The 19,756-nt window shown below is 46.9% G+C and overlaps 1 protein-coding gene across 2 annotated transcripts; it reads right to left on the minus strand.

Moving 5' to 3' along the window:
- Positions 1-2,041: 2,041 nt before the first annotated feature.
- Zic3 (Zic family member 3) lies at positions 2,042-13,276 on the minus strand. Of its 2 annotated transcripts, none has more exons than XM_004639348.2 (3): positions 11,667-13,276; positions 10,394-10,557; positions 2,042-2,601 (listed from the first exon to the last, which is right to left on the minus strand). In XM_004639348.2, exons 1-3 carry the CDS (start codon positions 12,721-12,723, stop codon positions 2,452-2,454), a joined length of 1,371 nt encoding a protein of 456 aa, XP_004639405.1. In that variant the 5' UTR covers positions 12,724-13,276; the 3' UTR covers positions 2,042-2,451. The 2 variants fall into 2 exon arrangements, with proteins under 2 accessions (XP_004639405.1, XP_004639404.1); XM_004639347.2 differs by lacking the exon at positions 2,042-2,601 and adding an exon at positions 9,438-9,617 and having other exon boundaries at positions 11,667-12,723.
- Positions 13,277-19,756: the final 6,480 nt, after the last annotated feature.

A 19,756-nucleotide genomic window follows, 5' to 3' on the forward strand; every position in this document is an offset into this window, starting at 1 on the left:
GGAATACTAAATAATTCAAGACATAAGATTTAGTCTTTTTGTTGCATCTGAATATCAATTTTCATACTATAAATTTGTCATATACAAGATTCAAACTGTTGAGTAACATAAAAACTTTATCCAATTAAAAATAAACCATTAAATTACCATGTTTACAGATTTTAAGTACACAACTTATTTTTACCCAAGAAAAAGTGTATTCATTGTAAGATAATGAACAAGCATTTAATAACATTTTAATTTTATGTGTTTAAATATTCATAGCTATGTTCATAAACCCACATGCCTGATATAGTGATTATGCTTATGAAATGCAGTATTTCTTAGATGCCCCAAATCTCCCATCTATTTTCTGAAAACTGTACTGTTTTGCACTCCAGAAAAAACCACTACATGTTTTTCATAACACATTTTACAATGTTAAAAATAGCAAACTACTCAAAAGCAGCAAAACAATAAATATCTTCACAGAGAAAAGATTAGTTAGCATTTGTTCTCTATGAGAGGCTCTTCCTGTCTTTTTCTTTTCTTTTTTTTTTTGTGCTGAACTGGGGATTGAACTCAGGTCCTTGCGCTTGCCAGGCAAGTGCTTAGTCCACTGAACTATCTCCCAGGCCCCTATTCCTGCCATTTTCTTGTTCATTGCTTAGAACAACCCCAGGCGATGCTAGCTGACTCTCATACAACTTTATAACTTAGCTTTCCATGGTTTTTGCTTTGAAAATACCATTAGAAGTCTCTACTGCTTCTTTGCGAGGATACTGTTCTTGTTTTGGTTTTGATTTTTGTCTTTCTTTTGAGGCAGTGCCCCACTCTGCAGCCCAGGCTGATGTGTAACTTACTATGCAGCCCAGGTTCACCTCCCACTCACTAGTTCTTGCTCCAGCTGGGAGGGTGCTGGGGTTATAGGAGTGTACCACCATGCCCAACTTGGTTTTCACTCTTGAAAGATAACACAAAATAGAAATTCTACCAACAGTCTTATGGAGGATGAAAGAAAGGTCAAGTCAGCCCACTGAGAATTAAAGAATCAGAATTTCTTAACTGGCTCTTCTCCTATTCTTGATGTAAATGGACAACAGGAATCAGAGAGATGAGTGATTTTCCCAAGATAAGCATTTCCCCCACTACTTAAAATTATGAAATCATCAGTCTACTTAGCAGAAATGTTACTAAACCTAGATCTAAAGATCCAGTCGCTATATATTTTATCAGGCTGCAATTTTAAAATACTTCATCATGGCATAATCATGCCAAATAAATAGAATGACGATCACTCACAGATTACATTAGATTACAGATGTTATATTTAAAATGAGAAATCAAGTATCTGGAGTTCAAAGAATTTCTCTGAAGTGTCTTCATCTTCTTTCACATTGTTGTTAATTAATGACAACTAGTGTATTCGTAACACCTATATTCCATAATTCTAGAAGTGTTCTTAGGATGTTCCCCCTCAATGTCAGAAAGGCTCTCTTTTTACCTGTTAAGATTGTCTACAGCTTGGTCTTTCCCTTTGTTTTCCCCCTAAACAGCAGTATTCAAATGTTCTTTCTCCCCTCCAGATGAACACATGCTGCCATGCCTTCCTTCCCAGCCATTCCTTCCTTCTCACCACCCTAATCAACCCTTACCTCCGAATTCTTTCCTGATCATCCCAGCACCTAGCCTTGGGCCCTAGTCTGCCAGGCAAAGCAGTGAAAAAGCATTCGATTGGGATTTGTTCAGCACTCCTCCACACCCCTAGCTAATTGCTAAATTAAAACCCTATGTTATATTGTTGTGATTTTGTTGTTGTTTCAGACAGGGTCTCACTATGTAGCCCAAGCTATATAGTCCAGAGAGGTCTCGAAGTCAGGATCTTTCAGCTTCAGACTACTGTGCTAGAATTATAGGTGTGCACCACCACATCTGCTTCAGAATACCAGCATTTTTATGCATGCAAAATATGACCGAAATATAAATTATCTCAACTCGACAGGTTAATTGAGGTTATTTAAGGGTTATGGTTGTCGCTATAATAAAACAATAGTTCCCAAAATAATTTAAATTGTCTTTATTTAAGTCAAACAATTATAGGGATCCTGGGTATTCACTTTAAAGCATAAACATGGAATTAACAAAACAAGTGTTCACGCTTCCAGTTTTAAACACTTGAGTTTTACACGTAGAATGCAGATAGTTGAGAAAGATTTGCAACAGTGCATAAGATAATGCACAGTGGGTTATGAATTAGGCCAGTCTTCACCTCAAGCTTCCCATTTATAAATCCTAAATTGGAGGGGGGAGCTTTTTTGCTTTTTCATTTCACAAATGATTGCTCAACACAGAATGAAATACACCAAAAGAAGAAAATAGTCTTTTTATACCTAGGAGAGAAGCAACTACTCTTAAAATGATCATTTCAAGGTAACAGACATCCAAATTGATGTGGTTTTCTTTGAAACCTCATCAGTAAATCATTTCTTGCACAGTAGGTTCAGCATTAACCCTGCATTTGGGATAGGTAGTGTTATGGAGGGCTGGCTGCTGCATACCAACGTCAGTATCAAGTTCTTCTTCAGGAATTAGAGACTGTCCCGGATACCAAGCAGGACAACACTGGCAAAAAAACAAAAAGTGAACTGCAGATAGGTCAAAACAGGCCACATTTTCTCACAGAAAAATGTCATAAAACATTACATGGATATTTAAACACTAGGTTATAATAAAACAAAATGGAATATTTAATTTTAATACCTTAAGTCCAAACGGTCTTTACACCTTTACACGGGTTGTCTTTTCATAAGGCAATTAAACAATACATATACCCTCTTAAAGGTAAACATTATACAGTTGCCATCTGGTGAAAGCTGTTTTTATAGCTGCTACAAAAGCTTACATTTCTCTCCATTCATCAGATTATCAAACAGTTTGAAAAGTTGCCAAATGAAAAACACACGACTGCTTGTTCTGTTAGATACTATTTAAACATTGTTGTTGTCTTCTTCAGCTAGCTTCGATTTTTGAAACAGGAATTTCTTTAATTTTCAAAGAATTTATGCCACTATGTTAAAATTTACCCTTAGTCCAAATGACCTGACCATTTCCCTCTTTAAATGCTTCCCAGCAAACTTAGTGTTTTTCAAACTGTACATTTCAATAGTTAGGACAGAAACCAAACTTTAGTGAGAAAAGAAGTGCCCCTCGCAGTCGTCAAATGTAAGAGCTCCACCACTTTATCACTCGCCCAGCTTCGCAGAAATTCCATTCACATAGCTTGTATGAAAATCAACCAGCTTTACCCTATCAAATGACCCAAAGAACACCGCAGGTATCCAGGGGAAACAGTTCACCAATGCATCTTAGCTTGAATTTAAAGTCAATTTAAGAGACAATCGGGGCTCTGTAGAGCTTAAAGGGACAAGGGACAAACTCTTGTCTAACCAATGGCTAAAGCCTTTTCCATTTAATGAACATTTTATTTTGCACATTTTTTAGTATCAAGAGATTTAACCGGGAAAAGCTCAAACCTCAGGGTTCAAACGACAGCATGGAAAAATATACAGCAAGCACTATTTACTTCCTTTGATCTCTTAAAGATGTCAGTATACTAAGTGTACTGAGGGCGTGGGAGGCGTGGCCAGATCTGGGGAGGAAAGTTGGCCCATAGGGGAAAAAAAAATCAGTTTGGTGGCAATTTCAAAACAAGTTTCCAAACTGCTGAAGAGGCTCCAGTCCCTTTGACTTGCAGAAATCATACATAAGAAAAGGCCAGAAAATACTATAGGGCATGCTTATTTTAATTGCTCAGGGGTTTCCAATGCAAAGCACGCCAACTTAAATGCATAGTCCAAATTCTTGCTCCAAAGCCCTCTTCTTTGTGCACTGAAAAGGAGGAGAGACAACCCCATCAATTGTTCTCTGCAGAAAAAGGCACTGTTTTGCAGATTTCTCCCAGATCCGGGACAGTCTTGCTAATGACCTGCCCACCCACCTGGGGCCCTTCCCAAGGTGGCCCTCGGGAACTGCCCCACACCTTCAGCAGCCCGAATGCTTGACATTGGGCACCTCCAAGAGGGTGGGCTTCAGGTTTGGCTCTTGCTCTCCACCAAGACCCAAAGTGGAAGAGTTCATGCTGTTTATTTGCCTAGAGGAGTTGGGGGTCAATAGTCACACTTTTTAAAAGCTGCATTTTTGCTCCTCACAACGGTCACAGTTGAGGGTGAAGCCGCAGGAGTGTAGTTGATTTTGCTTCAGACAAAACATGAGGTGGAGATTCCAGAGCTACTCTCCGGGCTCTTTCTGAGGTCAGCATCGAGGCAGTTAAGCAAAAGCTGAATCAAAGTTTTAGTGATTGTGGCCCTTCTTCCTTCTTAATCCAAGATCACCAGCTGTTGCGACACACAAAAAAGCCACGACAGCACCAATTTAGATGAGATATGCAGAAAAGGGGCCTGGGCAATACTGATGGTTCAATCAAGCTACCAGTGGTGCAGGTTGATAGGCCGGGCAAATCTATTCGGAAACAGTGCCTAAGTACCCTCTCCTCACGGAATCCTCCATTGTCCTGAGAAGGGACCAGTGTCCACCTTTACCCGGTTTGAGGGAGTCCAGGGGGCTGTGGAATCCGGACAGAGTCACCATAAGTGGAAAGGGCATCCGTCATCCGTAAGGGCCAGCGGGAAACCTCTAAGTTAGGGGAGAAGGGCGAGGCGGCCTCCGGCGACTTTTAGTTCCCAGTCCCGTGGGAATCCCAGCCTCCAAAAGGCCACGCCAACTTCCCACGAGAAGGCCCAGGAAGAACTTCTTCTTTTTTGCCTTTTCAGTTTTCTAACAGTTTTGCGTTCGACCGCCATGCCCTACATCCTCCCGGGAGGCGCCTGGAGCAGCGGAACCATTTGGGGAGTGGGAAGCACACAGCAAGCGGCAGCCCCTGGCCGAGTCGCGCTGCGCTCTGCGGGGGTCGCATCCGGCCGCCATGTTCCAGACTGGAGCCGCCCCCACCACCCTGCACCGTTTCCCCCTCACCCCCCTCCCGGCTTCCCTTCCTCCTCGCGACTTAGGCTCCGCTGAGGCCGTGCGTGCGGCGCAGTAAAGCCGCTTTCAACTCCCCCAACCCTTGCGCTGCCGAATCCGATTCGACGGCTGCGGGCTGTGCGCCTGCGTGCGGCGGGCACAGCTGGGGGGGCGGGCGCCCTACGGTCCTGGCCGAGGCTTGAAAAGGCCAGAGCCACGGGGAGCGGGGGAGGAGTCGGGCCCCGGCCTGAGCCTCCTCTTTCCTCCCAGCGGGTCCTCGCTCAGGTCCTGGCCGGGCTCTCACACGTGCGCGCTAAAAACCCACTTCAAAGTGTCCCCGGAGCGGGTCCCGCCCCCTTTGGGCTCCTGTGCAGGTCGCCACCCGGGCCTCGCCACCCTCTCCCGGCCAGGCGCTGGGGGGGGCGGCTTCTTGCTGTCCAGTCCTGGGACAGGCCAGCGGCCTAAGTTTCAAGGAGCACGGTGCTGCCACCCAGCTCCCCACCTCTGCTGCTTGCGGAAAATGAATTGAACACAAAGTTTGTGGCCGGCGCTACTCTGCCTTCGGAGCGCACCATTGTTTGGGGTCGCATTGACCCCAGAACCGGATTAGGCAGTGGCTGATTCCTGCTTTACAGCCCCGCCGGCCTAATGAGGCCGGGAGGCGATGGGGCGCAAAGAGTCCTCGGAGCCTAAGCGACCGGGACCACAGGCTTATGGCCTCAGAGGGCTCTGTAGGTGGAGGTCAAAGGGTCAGCGGGCTGAGACCGCGGGAGAATTGACCCTAGGAAATGAGGTCCCCTGCTCCCTGCCAGATCATCAACTCGGACTCGCAAAAATTTGGTGTGTGGACAGAGAGCCCCGGGGTGAGGACAGTCCGATGGGGGCTTGGACTTCCAAAAGCCAGGGCCTCGAAGGCCACAGGCCTGTGAGAGGACCAGTGAAGATGTCAAGACCGAAGAATGCTCTTCTGGTGATGGGCACCCTGCTTCTTTCAGAAACTTGGGTGAAGGGCATCTTCTGGTTTGTTTTTGAGGAATCTTCTCAAAAGGAAAACAGAGAGTCAGGGAAGAAAAGGCCAGAGAATTCAGGCAGTCAGGCGGGACAGTGTGGGGGTGGGGAGGTGGGTCCAGGCCACACCAAATTTCTTTGGTAGGCTTTGTGAGCTAGGTTGCAGCTCACCCATCACCGACTTTCCTAGAGCTAGGACGTTCCGGGAGCTAGGACCGTCGGCCTTGCCCTGGCTGCTGATCTTCAGCCTTCCAACTAGATCGAGGCCAGACATCTGACTTGCGCAACTAGCCACCTTCCCTTTGCCCACCTAGCAGTGGGAATCCTATGCCAAATTACTCGTTTTGAAAAAGATAATGGGCTTTAACAAAAGTCTTTCCAGGTGAGGGAAAGAAAATGAGTAGATTATTAAGAGCCTAGCATGGGCTTTGGGTTTTAGTGCTTAGGGGTGTTCAATAACTCTTAAGATTATTTCCTGCAAATTCAAGAATGTAAATGTGTGCTGCCAAAGCAGATTTAGGGAGGAAGAAAATCTTTTATTTTTTTTAACCAAAGTCAATACTTTTCTCTTTCAAAAATGACAGGGTATAGAACATAATTTTGAGAAATTTGCTGTGCCCAAATTGGAGGTAATCATGTAGAGTGGCTATGCTTTTATGTTCTCTTAATATCGATTATCATCATTATTTAATTGCCATCTTTCTTGCTTAAGACACAATGCTTTCCTGTAAAAGTTTAAGGTAATTTCAGGCGTCTTAGAAAATATGAAACTCTTCTTTGTCTCCCAAGGAGATATTTCTTGTGTTTAATGGGGGGTGGGGTGGGCTAGTTTCTGAGTGAATCTAGCACACAAGCCATCTCCATTTAAGGTGAGGTTGGGGGAGGGGAAGGGACCGCCTGGAGAAAGTAGTAATCTGTGGAAGTTCATTGCATAAGTGAGAAGTAAAGCACACTTTCTTGATTTCACAATGGCATACATTTATAACCAGTCTTAAGAAGCTATACTTTCCGAAAAGTTGTAAACATGTAAATGGTCTCTGATTTGAAGTGGAGAAAAAAGCCTCACAGTAATCTGGTCCAGACCCATCAATGTCAAGGTCAAGACTGGACTGTCTGAATTGGGGGTGGTAGACTGGCCAGTCAGTTACCTGCTCAGCACTTGTGAAGTCATCCCAACCTCTTCAAGGCATTTACGTTTGGACATTGGTGGAGGAAAGAGCAAAAGATCCCATTGGCCACTAACAAAAAATTACCTCCAAAGTAGTTTGCAATTAGAAACTGTCGATAATTAATCATCTGTCGACAAAGTTCAATAAATAACAAAATAGATGGCTTCAACTGTCTCCAGGGAATTAAAGTTTCCTTTAATCATCAGAAATTCTCTAAGCATTGAAATTCTAGGTTAATTTATTTGAACATAAAAAAATACTGGGCACCAAATACAAAAATGTTATAACATAAATAAGTTGTGCCAATACTTTATTTCTTTGAAAAGAACAACAAAATTCTTGAATTGAAAATGATTATATATAATACCAAATTGACGGCCACCAAAAAACCCCCAAGCACTGCCCCTTAAAGAGAAAGAGGTACTTAAGCCTATTCATTACATTTCTAACTTCTTTACAATTCCTTATCTCCACCTTTCTGTTCTTCATGCAGAGATTGGGCTCTCTATAACAAACAGCACCCTAATAAAAAAGGTCTCAATACTCTACCCACTCCAACCCCACAAAATAATAGTTTTTTTTTCCACAGAACCATTATAAAAACAACTGTTTGTCCAAATGAGTTGCTTCACTGAAGATTAAATGGATTGTTAACATTTTATCACAAAGCAAACAACCATTTTTCATTGTTATTGATTTTAATGGAAACAATGCTCTTAACATCTTTGCCTACAAATAATGAACTTTAAAAATAACATTTTGCAAAATTTTTTCCACTTTATCATTTCAGAACTGCTGCAGTTATTACACCACTATGTAAATGTTATGAATAATTGTGATAGTTATGAATTGAACTATATACAGAAAACAAATCAGCCTTTGCCTTCCAAAATTTAAATGGAATACTTTTTTTTTCCAGAAACATTTTAACCATAAATAAGCACTGCTCAACTGGCCTTGCTTATCATCTCTGTTCCAGACATATGTTATGTTTTGAAAATAGAGAACTAGATAGATTTGGTAGGCATATTAGATAAGTCATAGATACAAACATATAGGTATATGGGTGATCTCTAGATAGAACAGACATGCATCCTGCCACAATTTTCATTTTTATGTAAGGTAATAAAAAACTAAGGGACATAAAACTAATTAGGTTACCTTATGTTTATATATGTAGGGCAGGGATGATTAAATCCAGCTTCTCAGTCTTTTGAAGTACAAGATTGAGATGTCATGGCCACTAACTGAATTGATCAGTAATATTTGATTTGCATGCCGAAAATCCAGGACAAACACATTTAAACTCGCAGTTAACCATCTGAGCTAGAGATAAAGAAAGGAAGGTCTTCCCAGATGGAAACTGACACTGTAAGGAATCTATACTGCAATAGAAAAATAATTTAACAATTAAAAAAGGGATGTGAGTGAGTTATAAATACCAACAAACAAGATTCAAATTTGCTCATGTTTCCTCTTTGTAGGAGGCTGTTACAAAACAAGAGAAAAGTCAGCGGTTCCAAAATTGTAAATTGTGTTCTTCTTTCAAAACAATAATTTTAATGCTAAAGCAGTTATAATCAAAAGCTGTACAGATCTGTTAGAAAACATTTATCCATAAATATTGTTCAGTTCCCGGCACTTGCAGCAATAATTAAATTACAAACGATAAATATGGCATCAACGGATATGTATTTACAAAAAAAAGTTATTACAAAAGGCAACTGCATACTAAACGTCACAATTTGTGTAGAGTAACATCATATCCTCAGCCTGAAAAATTACTGAACAACAGTTTCGACCCCATTAGACAAAGATACATTCACAAGTGTAATGCTTTGAAGAAAAGTTCAAGACATAACAGGACTTTGGCATGGTTTAAGACTGTGAGAGTTTAAACAATCACCACTAAGGCGAAGAATTTCCATCAGTTTAATATCACCACCACCAAGCCTTCTATAACTTCCTCAAGAAACAGGACAATTGTTAAAATGAACTGAAGGAGTTTCAGAATAGGGTGGGCAGAGAGCAAGAGGAAGGGGAGAAAAAAGCAATGAAAAGATTTTGTAAAAAATCCTTCAAATGCCAATACATTTGTTCTAATCCTGAGAAAAGGGCATGGTTACTTTTGGATCTTGCCCCAAACCTTCCTGGATAATTGCAATTGACAAGATGTAGCCCTATATGTGGCCTCTTGCGTTAAAAACTCCATTTCCATCTGATTGGTGTCAGTTTTCTTTTTAAAATGCATTTTGGTTGTCCTCAGACGTACCATTCGTTAAAATTGGGAGGAAGTCCAGGGTTGTGGCTGGTGCTAGTTTGAACTGCAGAAGGGGTTTTAGTGGTATCTTTACTGTTTGCAGAAGCTATAGCGGGTGGAGTGGAAGATTCATAGCCTGAACTGGCAGCAGGGGAGGAATCTGACCCTTGAGATTCATGAACCTAAAATTAACATGTATATATTATAATGAATATAATTCCAACTGGCAATGTGCAAGCAAAAACAAGAGCAGAATTTGAGCACTGTAAGAGCAAGACCGCCCAGTGACCCACTTAAAAGTGAAACGCTGCTTTAAAAAAAATCCCTATTACCGATGTCTAGAAAACCCAGATACGTTTGCCAAAAACGAGGTTCTATCCTAAGACTGGCATTAGGGAAAAGGGATAAAGCATTCTGGTTTAGTCATGTCACTTCAAAATGCTTCCTCCGGGGCTGGAGTAAACAGTTACTCAGCGGTGCCCTACAAATTAGTGAGTGCGGGCCCAGGTTTTGACTTGGGAAAGCAGGTATAGAGAACAAGTGGCATAGGAGTCCTTGGCAACGCCAAGTCTGGGACAAATGGGTGAGAACCAGACCGCGCTCCTTGGCCCTATTGTTTTAGGGAAAGCCGAAGGCTCTCCCGGCCTCCACGCGGCCACTCTGGATTCCCACCGCGGGCTGAGCCGGGAAGAGACGGCCTTTGGAGTCTCCGATCCTGCTGAGCTCGGCTAGAGCTTCCCAATAAAATCACTGCTTCCTTCATCTCTCTCCTCCTCCCAACTCTGCTCTCTCCTGTCCCCACCCCCATCCCCAAAATGGGCTCAAAGTGTCATCGCTGAAGCAAATCGGATTTAACTTGGAGGAGTGAGGGTTTGGCAGCGCGAGCGCTTCTGCTCCGCGGGCCCGGACTCGGGCAGAGCGTTTACAAACCGCCGACCGCTAATAAAGAGGTAATTACCTTCATGTGTTTGCGCAGGGAGCTCGGGTGCGTGTAGGACTTGTCGCACACTTTGCAGATATAGGGCTTATCCGAGGTGTGCACATGCATGTGCTTCTTACGGTCGCTGCTGTTGGCAAAGCGTCTGTCACAGCCCTCAAATTCACATTTGAAAGGTTTTTCACCTGCAAAACGCAAAAGTGCAAACGGGGAAATACATCAGGGCCAGGAACTACCCAGAGCGGAGAAGCAGGAGACAAGAGCGCCCGGCGGTCTTCCCGGTGAGGGAGCGCCGACTGGGGGACGCTGCGGCATCTCCTTTTCCTGGAGAAAAATGAAGAGCGTGGGTTGAGCACGCTGGTTTGGGGAGTAGTGGTCCGGGGCGGGGTCGGGGCCGAAGTGGCCCCGAGCCCGATCGTCCCTTTGTTCTCGCAGGACCGTAAAGCTCCCGGCCCCTCCGAACTTTCCCCTAAGTTGTTCCACCCCAACCCGCCCAGGGTTTCCAACGCGCGGACGCGTTCCACGGCCACTACGGCAACGTACCCGAGCTCGGCGGGATAATGGGCCAGCGACAGGAAAATCCCGTCCAGCCCCTTCTTTGTACCTTTTAATTTGCCTCTTTAAAATGTAGCGGCTTTGGTAAGTACGTTTATTACAAAATTAGGTAGTCATACTTCATGTTGGAAAAGAGAAAGCGATACAAATCCAGGGACTACAGGCACTCTCACAAGATGTTCTGAGCAAGCCACGAAACTGTGGTGCTTTTTCTACTTTTGCTTTCCTCCCAGAGGACTGAACTGAACCTGGAACTCCAAATAAAAATAGTTTGACAAAAGTATCAGTCATTTAATGAGCAGATGTGCCAATCAAGTGCAAAAAAGAGCGGAAGTAACTGAAAGGTAGTTTTCATTAGCATTTCTATGCTGCCCTTCCTCGAATGTGCGCCGAGAGCTAAGTCGCTCGTAAGCAATACACTTTCGACACATTCGGAGTCTCTTCACAGTATTCCAGAAGGGAACACAAGAAGAGGCGGCACCAGTTTGTTTCTGGGGGCGAGAAGGTCCCAATTAGTTCCTGAGACCGCAGGGTGGCCGGCCCTGGAAGTTAGAAGTGGGCAAAAGTGCCGCGGGTCGGGGAGGGCGAGGGATGGAGGTGCGCTCACTGCGCTTTCAGTCCCAATGGCCTCGGCAGGGGCGCCGCCCCTTTCTTTGGCCTCTACTCTATCCTTCTGACTCACGTCGCAAGTCCGCTCTGCGGCGGGGTGCCTTGGTAAACCCACATGTCTCCCCCTTACCTGTGTGGGTCCTCTTGTGGATCTTGAGGTTCTCGGAGCGGGCGAAAATTTTCCCACAGCCCGGGAAGGGGCACGGGAAAGGCTTTTCGCCCGTGTGCACTCGGATGTGGTTGACCAGTTTATACTTCGCCTTGAAGGACTTGCCCTCGCGGGGGCACTCCTCCCAATAGCAGACGTGGTTGTTCTGCTCCGGGCCCCCCACGTGCTCCATGGTAACATGCGTCACCAGCTCGTGCATGGTGCTGAAGGTCCGGTCGCAGCTCTTCTTGGGCCGGCTCAGCTGAGCCTCGTCGATCCACTTGCACGACAGCTCCTGCTTGATGGGCTGCCGCATGTAACGGAAGAAGGCCCCCGGCCCGTGGTGGGCCGCCACGTTCACGCCCATGTTCATGTTCATGGGGCTGTAGTTCGGAAACTGCGCGCCGGCTGAGTAGGGGTCCGTGCGCGGGCTGGCCACCGGGCGGTACGGGTCTGCTCGGCCGAACAGCTCTCCGCGCAGCCCCAAGTGGACCTGGCTGTTGTCCACGTGCCCTGTGGGCGACGGGTGCCCAGCGCCCTGCTCATGCAGCCCGGGAAAGAGCAGGTAGCCGGGGGGTTCCGGAATACCTGCTGGGGCGTGTAGGCTGCTCGCCGAGCCGGCGAAGAGCCCGTGCTGCCCGCCCCCCGAGGCTGCCTCGCTGAGCCCGGAGCCCCGCTGGCGGAACAGAAAGTCGCGCGTGGAGTTGAAGGCGGCCGAAGCGGCGCCGCCATAGCTCGGCACCTGGCTGGCGTGGTGATGGTGATGGTGATGATGGTGGTGGCTCAGGGCGTTGGCGTAGCCCGAACCCTGCGGCGTGAAAGCCGAGCTCTGACCCGAAGACAGATCGTGTGCAGCGGCTGGGCTCAGTTTGAAGGCAGCGGCGGCAGCGGCGGCGGCGGCGGCGTGGGTTGAGTCCCCAAAGGGATTCAGTCCCATGCCCGCCGGCTCGCGGTTTGGCATCTCGTGGTGGCGCGGTGCGCCGAAGCTGCCCACTCCCAGCCCGGGGAACTGCGGGCCTCCGTCCAGGAGCATCGTCATAGATGGGACGCTCTGCACACAGCGATCCGGCTGCAGTGAGCAGTGGTGTAGGCGAAGGAGATCTCCGAAGTGTCGTAGGAGGAGACGGATGGCGGCGGTAGGACACTGCAGGGAGACCCCTCAGGCGCCACCAGGAGCTGCAACTTTCCGTCGCTGAGAGTCTCCTGCAGAGGGATAGGAGGGAGGAGGGGAAGAAAAAGGAGCGGGGGTGGGGGAAGCAGGGGGAAAGGAGGAGGGAAAAGGGAGGAGAAAAGATTCTAGGACTAGATTTGCTTTAACAAACTAACAGGAGCGCACAAAGAAAAATAAGCAAAATAATAAGTGGAGGGCGGGGTTTGTCAGTCCTGTCCCGGTTACTCCTCCTCTCCCAGAGAGCGCAGAACCCTCGGGCGAGGAGGCTCCCTGGGTACAGGGCTCCCCGCTGTGCTGTGCCAAGTGGCCGAGCCGGATCGCGGCCGGCGGGCGGGCAACGGGCAGCAGGCAGGCTCGGTCCTTGCTGTTCGCCTGGCAAGTCCCAGCCTCTTCGCCTCCCGAGTAATGTCCTTGGACTGATAAGTCAATCACTCACTCCTCTCACATAAACCAAGCGGGAGGCCGGGCGGCGCGCGCCAATAGGGAGCCGGCTGCCCCGCGGTCACCTGACCCCCGGCCCCACCGCCTATTGGTCGCCGACAGGCTGATTGGCAGCGCGGAGCGAAGAACATGGCAGCCGCGGCGGAGCGGGCGCAGCTGATTGGGCAGCCGCCGGACGCCTGGCAGGTGAGGCGGCGGCCCCGGGCGGCCGCGAGTGGGCTCCGCGGGGTTCGTGCGGCTCTGCGGGACTGGGGCCAGGCTTCGGCCCACGAAGAGCGCGGCGGAGCTGGCCGGACTCCGGCTCCGTCCCGGCTCCGAACGGGCCCCAAGCACCCCTCGCGCGCTCCGTACCCGTCTTAGCTAAAGAAACTCTTTGCCCCGCGAAGATCCACACTGCCGCGCCTCCCCCTCGGCGCAGCGCGGGGCGGACAGTCTGCGAGGCCCAGCCGCGACCCACCTTGAGAAGCTTGGCTCTGGGCGGCCGCATGGCGCAGATCGCTTTGCCGGCCCGACCGCGGCTTGTGCTCCACCCACCCCTATAAGTCTTGATATCCCGAAGACCCAGGACCCAGGCCAGGCCAGCCCGCTGCCTGGGCCCCGCGCTGGCGGCAGTCGTCTGAGGCCCAAATGAAGAGAACCGATCGCAGTTAATACCGGTCTCCCATACGTCGTCTGAGCCAAGGCTTGACCCCTTAGTTTGTGAGTAGCGGTGGTACTCGCCGCCACCCACTCCCCCCATGACACAGCAAGCATGTACAACCCAACAAACGCAACCACACAACAGACAGAGGCACACTCCGTGAGGCATGCACAACGCACAAGAGTAAGCACACAACAACCGTACAGAACACGACTCAAACACAACTAGACACAATAGGGCAAATACATACATGCACTTAACAGCAAACACTCACAAATTTTAAACCCACAGAGCACATATTCCGTATAAACACAACCTGCGCACAGCACATGAAACACAGTGTCGGTGGAGCTTCCTATCACTGTGCTCAGCAGCTTTGAATTCTCTAAATTTTCGAGCATAAAGGGAAGGAGGGAGAACGGGGGCCGTGAGATGGAATTTTCTGTACTCTGAGCAGCCAGGGCTTGCTATCTGCTACTCTTACCGGGAGAAGAACCTAGTGGCCAAGGGAACTACTTAACTACTTAAGGATTTACTTTTTTAGGGACGGGTGTTGTCTCTCTGGACAGAATAACCAGTTTCAGGCAGTTTTATAAATTCACTTGTGTGGGAAATAACCAGTTTCAGACAGTTTTATAAATTCACTTGTGTGGGGTGGGGGGCTGTGTTCGGGAGACATTTGCAAAGGGTTTAGGAGCATTAGTGTAAAGACAAGGCCAAGAAAAAGATGGATGTGATTATCAAATCCCGAGAGGGGCAGAGCCCCAAAGTCTGCGCCTTGAGGCAGCTTCTCAGACTGGCCGCCATCTCTCTGTAGGAGAGAGAACATCTGATCAAGTTCAGAGGCACCAGGAGAGACCGCCTCAAGCAGCGCTTTATAACTGCAGTCTTTCACTTCCTGTCCCCCAATCTGCCCGGCCTGGCCAACAGTTCACCTTCTTTCTTTGCCAGTGTGCTGGGGGAAAAGCCGGCCCGCACCACATTTTACCGTTGTCCCCCCCCCATCAAATTCGCCCCAATCGCCCTCCACATCCAGATCTCTCCCCAGGTTGGAAGGTGAGTTCGCTGCTGGCTTAAATTATTGTATCTGCTGAAAAAAACGCTCTCCAAGCAGGGTTTCATTGTCGCTCAGCAGAGGATTTGGGGGGGGGCGGTCAGAGAAGAGTAAGTATACTTAAATCATGCAAATGAATTCCCTGGAGTCGGGTTTACAAAAAGAGATTGCTTTTCTTTATTTTCTTCCTTTTTTCCCTTTCCCCCTTTTTCCCTTCTCCTTCTCCTTCTCCTTCTCTTCTTTCTTTCTTTCTTTCTTTCTTTCTTTCTTTCTTTCTTTCTTTCTTCCTTCCTTCCTTCCTTCCTTCCTTCCTTTCTTCCTTCCTTTCTTCGTTCTTTCCTTCCATGTCCCTCTTTTCACCTTTAATCAATCTCCACTGACCCTGGGCCTGAGCTGGTCTGAAAAAGTTTAGATTTCCCCTCAGAGTGTGTCCTGGAGAAAGCTGGTTTTGAGGCTTGGGTACCGGGGGAAGTTGGCTGCAGAGTTTTGGGAACGCCAGCGCTGCTTCAAGATTTTCTGGGGCATCCTGGCTGGTACCCTGATGAGAATGGGAGCCAGAAGAGGCACCCCGGGAAGGAAGCAAAGGCGAAGGACATCCGATCCTGGCATGTTCCATTCTGGGCTGGAGACTGGAACACAGGGCAGGGAGACGTTGCAGCCGCTGACCTACCCAGTACCCAGTACCTGGTGACCGTTTTGATAGGGCCACATTCCGATAATTAATTGCCTCCAGCACGTGCTCTGTAGTCCCTGGAACAAAAAGGCATAATTCAATTAGATCATCAACCGAGAAGTAGGAAGGTGGGGGGGGGGGGCTGCTTGTTAAGGGGCAGACCTGAGGAGGCTCAGTTAGGCCAAAATCCAGGACCTTGGAGCTCTTGCTGTGGTGGCCCAGCCCATGCTGAGTGTGGTATTCTCAGGGGGTATCCTTGCTCCCTCAGATTCAGAGGTGTCAGATGCTCCCCCCTACCCCCTAAAAAGCAAGGCTGAGGGCTTTGTGAAAAGCTGAGAAGGCAGACAGTTTGGAATTGTTTTAGTTGGTGTGGGTGTGGGCTTCCTTATTTTGGGAGTGGGAACCTTGACTTTTAAAACCGGATCTCTCTAGATATATCGAGTCACTGCACGAGAGAACAAAGCCCCCCACCCTTCACAAAGAAAGTCACTGACATTAGGGAGAAAAATGAGTCAGGCTTTTCCTCATGACCTGCAGCTTCCTCCTCCACCCCAACTTGGTTTTCTGAGTATTCCCAGTAACAGCTTGGGGGACAGGGAGGCTTTGGGGAGATAAGCCTGAGATCAGGGTGGTAGTGCAGTGAGGGAAAGAAAAAGGAAAAACTTTTTTTATCTGTACAAGCTAGGGACAGGCAGGAGTGAGTTCTCATCTGTTCGTTTTTCAGGTACAGAAAAGAATCACAGCGCTGGCCAGGGCAAGACCATTCCAACTCGGGTCGGGGTTCTTATTGTACGATGTAACCACGGCTCCCGCGTCAGCTTTGGCTTACTGGGGTTTACATGTGTATTAGGCAGCCTAAATTAACCAATAAATCTCTTTTATGCATCCCCCAGTTGTATGTGGTCTGGTCTAAATATCCACATGTCTTATGGCTAGGAAATATAATGGGATCTTTTCCCTCACACTGAGTTCAAACAGTAAATAGGAAAAAGGTTTATTTTTATGCCCAAATCTAAAGCAATAAATAAAATCAGCGAAAAAACTCATCATTGCCAAACCAGAAAAGCTTTTGAGTTGGATTTTTAGGATCTATCTTGGAGAAGGAGGAGGAAAAGAAAGCAACCCAAGGGGCAGTAGAGTAAACTGACTTCTCTGTACAGCCCAGAACCCTGGTTTACAACGTTTTGCCCTTCCTTCTAGCAAACGCCCCCCCCCCGCAACAAAGCATGTACAGAACATCGTATTATCATGCGAGATTTTTTTCCAAACACATTTTTGTGTGTGTGGTGGTGGACATAAAATTAGCCTAAGTCAGGGACCTAGCAATTTTCTTTAAGTCCAAGGGAAACACTGCGGTCTTTTCTTCTGTTTTGTATTTAAAAAGACTTGCAATCTAACACTCGCAACATTTTAAAGACTCTTTAAACCCAGCAAGCGGATTTCCGTTCTGCCAATGCTTCCTGATTTATTTCAATAAATGAATCTTTGAATCCAGGAAGGGAATTATTCCGAGACGCTGAATTTGGTGGCCCTGCCTCTCCCTAGTGGAGCACAAAATGCTTCTCGTTGAAACATGTCCTTGAAACTCACCATTATTCGCATTTTTTCTTGGTAAGGGACACTTTCTTTACATAAATCCCCACCCACTTTTTAGAGTCCCAGATCTTTTAAAAAGAAAAACTGCAAATGGCAATAAAAAATGAAGGGGGAAGAAAGCTGGGGAAAGAATGCATTTTTAACTCCTCTTTATTTTTATGCTAAGATAAAGCTCTTAATTGGCTTCACGGGCTGAGCTGATCCTGAACGATCTCAGGACCTGCGGACACATTTCGCCAACCGCTCACTGAGCTCCAGATTTTGTTAGCCACATCAGAGTTTTTGCTATGGTCCCATCATTTGACAAATATTTTATAAGGCTAAAATGTCTTTAAAGCGCAATAGCGAATACACAAGTAGTTATTGTTAATCAACCCTTTTTACAAATCTGTTTTGCCTTTGTCCTTTGCAGTTCGAGGCATATTGTTGCCCAATGTAATGAAATGCAAAGCAGATGGGAATGAGACATTTTCATTGTACTTGTCAATCAGGGCTGTGCAGACAGATATATACACTTGAACTTCAGAGATACAAGCTTGAGTAAATAGGGCTGAACTTGGAGAAGGAAGGAAGAGAATTGAAGGAGTCCTATCAGAATCCACGCTGGGATTATGAAGGGAACCCTGAGATGCAGAGTGGAGTGAAACCCTAGGTGGTGGGCAGTGCTCATCAGCCAAATCTGGGTGAAAGGCTGCTGATAAGTTGTGGTCATGGCTTTTCATGTGTCCTGCCACACACACACACACACACACACACACACACACACACACACACACAAATGTCTTTACTGCTCTGAAGGTGCCTGGCTGTTAGCCATCACCAGCGGTGTGGCTCTGTAGCTACCAGAAGGATGAATCAAATCGGAAGAGGACTTCTTTCTTTCCAGCCCATAACACTTTTAGGTGCCAGGCAGATAGACCCAATCAGAAGCAGAGATACATAATGACACATTTGATTTATGCATAGAGTTCCTTCTTCAAGGACTTGAAGAAGACAGGTAAGAAAAGATTTGGGGTACCAACCTTCAGCCTGACACTGGAGCACACACATTTATCCTAGACCCCAGCTTCCTTCTAAACTGCTAAATGCTCCATTCATTCTAAAATGTAAATTACCTCGGCTCTAAAATAAGTTAGAGAAGGCTTGAACTTTCCTGAGATATTTGTCCCCTCATTTCCCTGAAGAGCATCTCAAGTGCAAAGTGACAGGAAAGGCTTCTGTGGACCGCATCATCGTTGCTGGTAGTGACTCTGGTGCCTGTGTCTGGAGACCTCATTTCCCTAATCCAGGCCTATTCCAACATTCCACCTTCCTCCTCCCCTTCTCACTGAGAGGCCAAGCTGCATTTCCTGAAGTTTCTTTTGCCCTGGTTGACAGCTTGAATTCCTGCCCCCTAAAAAAAAATGCTTTCTTAGACTCCCAAGGAACTTCATATAGCATTTTGTAAAATCAAATTGCCTGTTGTTTTTGCACTTGGTCTGGGGTCATTCATCTAGTCCTTTCCTAGTGAGAGGGTGGGAGGAAGGAGCTTTGATATTAAAACAAAGCGTGGGGCGTCCCTTTCCTCCCCTTTTTCTCTCCTACCCTGAAACAGGACAAAGTGGGGGTGAATTAGACTGCTTGGTTCGGACTTGAATGGTAAACTACAGCCTGTAAACTATAAGCCAGATCTGGTCCACAACCTGTTGTATTCCAGTGAGTCTCGGAGCCAAGGATGGTTTCTAAAAACATCTTTAAAGGGTTAGACGTATAAATGGTAAGAGTCATGGGAGGAAATTATCTGTAGAGGCTGAGTGTGGCCTAAAATGCCTAAAATATTTTCTATTTCCCCTTTACAGAGAAAATTTGCAGATTCTTAGACAAGAGTTTGATAGTACTCTTACAAGGGGCTCGATATTGTTAACCTGAGGGGTTTTAATCCACTGTACCCTCTTAGTGTTCAAGCTTCATTTTGCATATGCTACATTTTTTTCAGCCTCATACCTAAAGTATTTCAAGGGATCCCTTTTACATTAGAGAAAGGTAAAAAGTAGTCAAGGGAGAAAGAGTGGAAAAGAAAAGTGAGGAAAAGCAGTTGTGAATATCTCAATCAGTGACTAGGTAACCTCTGACCCTCAGGGTGGTTTTATTGTTTTTCTTCTTTGGCTAGAGATACATAGTTTATTGACCCTTTCTGCGTGACTGAACCCTGAGGGGCAACCATGGCCCACAAACCAAGCAAGGCATGTGAGTCCAGTCTGAGGCCACTGAGCAGCTTGCCTCCAGGAAGCTGGAGGGAAGTGACCCCAATTCCCTAGGGTGAGGGACTTTGAGGAACAGAGAGGTCAGTTGCTTCTCTCCCAACTCAAGTGCCCCTCCTCAGTAGGGCCTGCAGTTTACTCCTCTCCACTTTCTGTCCCAGAAACACTCCCTCCCTTTCTCCCAAAAACAGATGCAGACAGCCAGGCAATGTTTGGATTCCCTCTATGCATTCCCCTCTTCAACTGTAAAAGTAGGC

This window comes from Octodon degus, unplaced genomic scaffold, assembly GCF_000260255.1.
Source record: "Octodon degus isolate 3935 unplaced genomic scaffold, OctDeg1.0 scaffold00110, whole genome shotgun sequence".
In the NCBI taxonomy this organism is placed as follows: Eukaryota; Metazoa; Chordata; class Mammalia; order Rodentia; family Octodontidae; genus Octodon; species Octodon degus.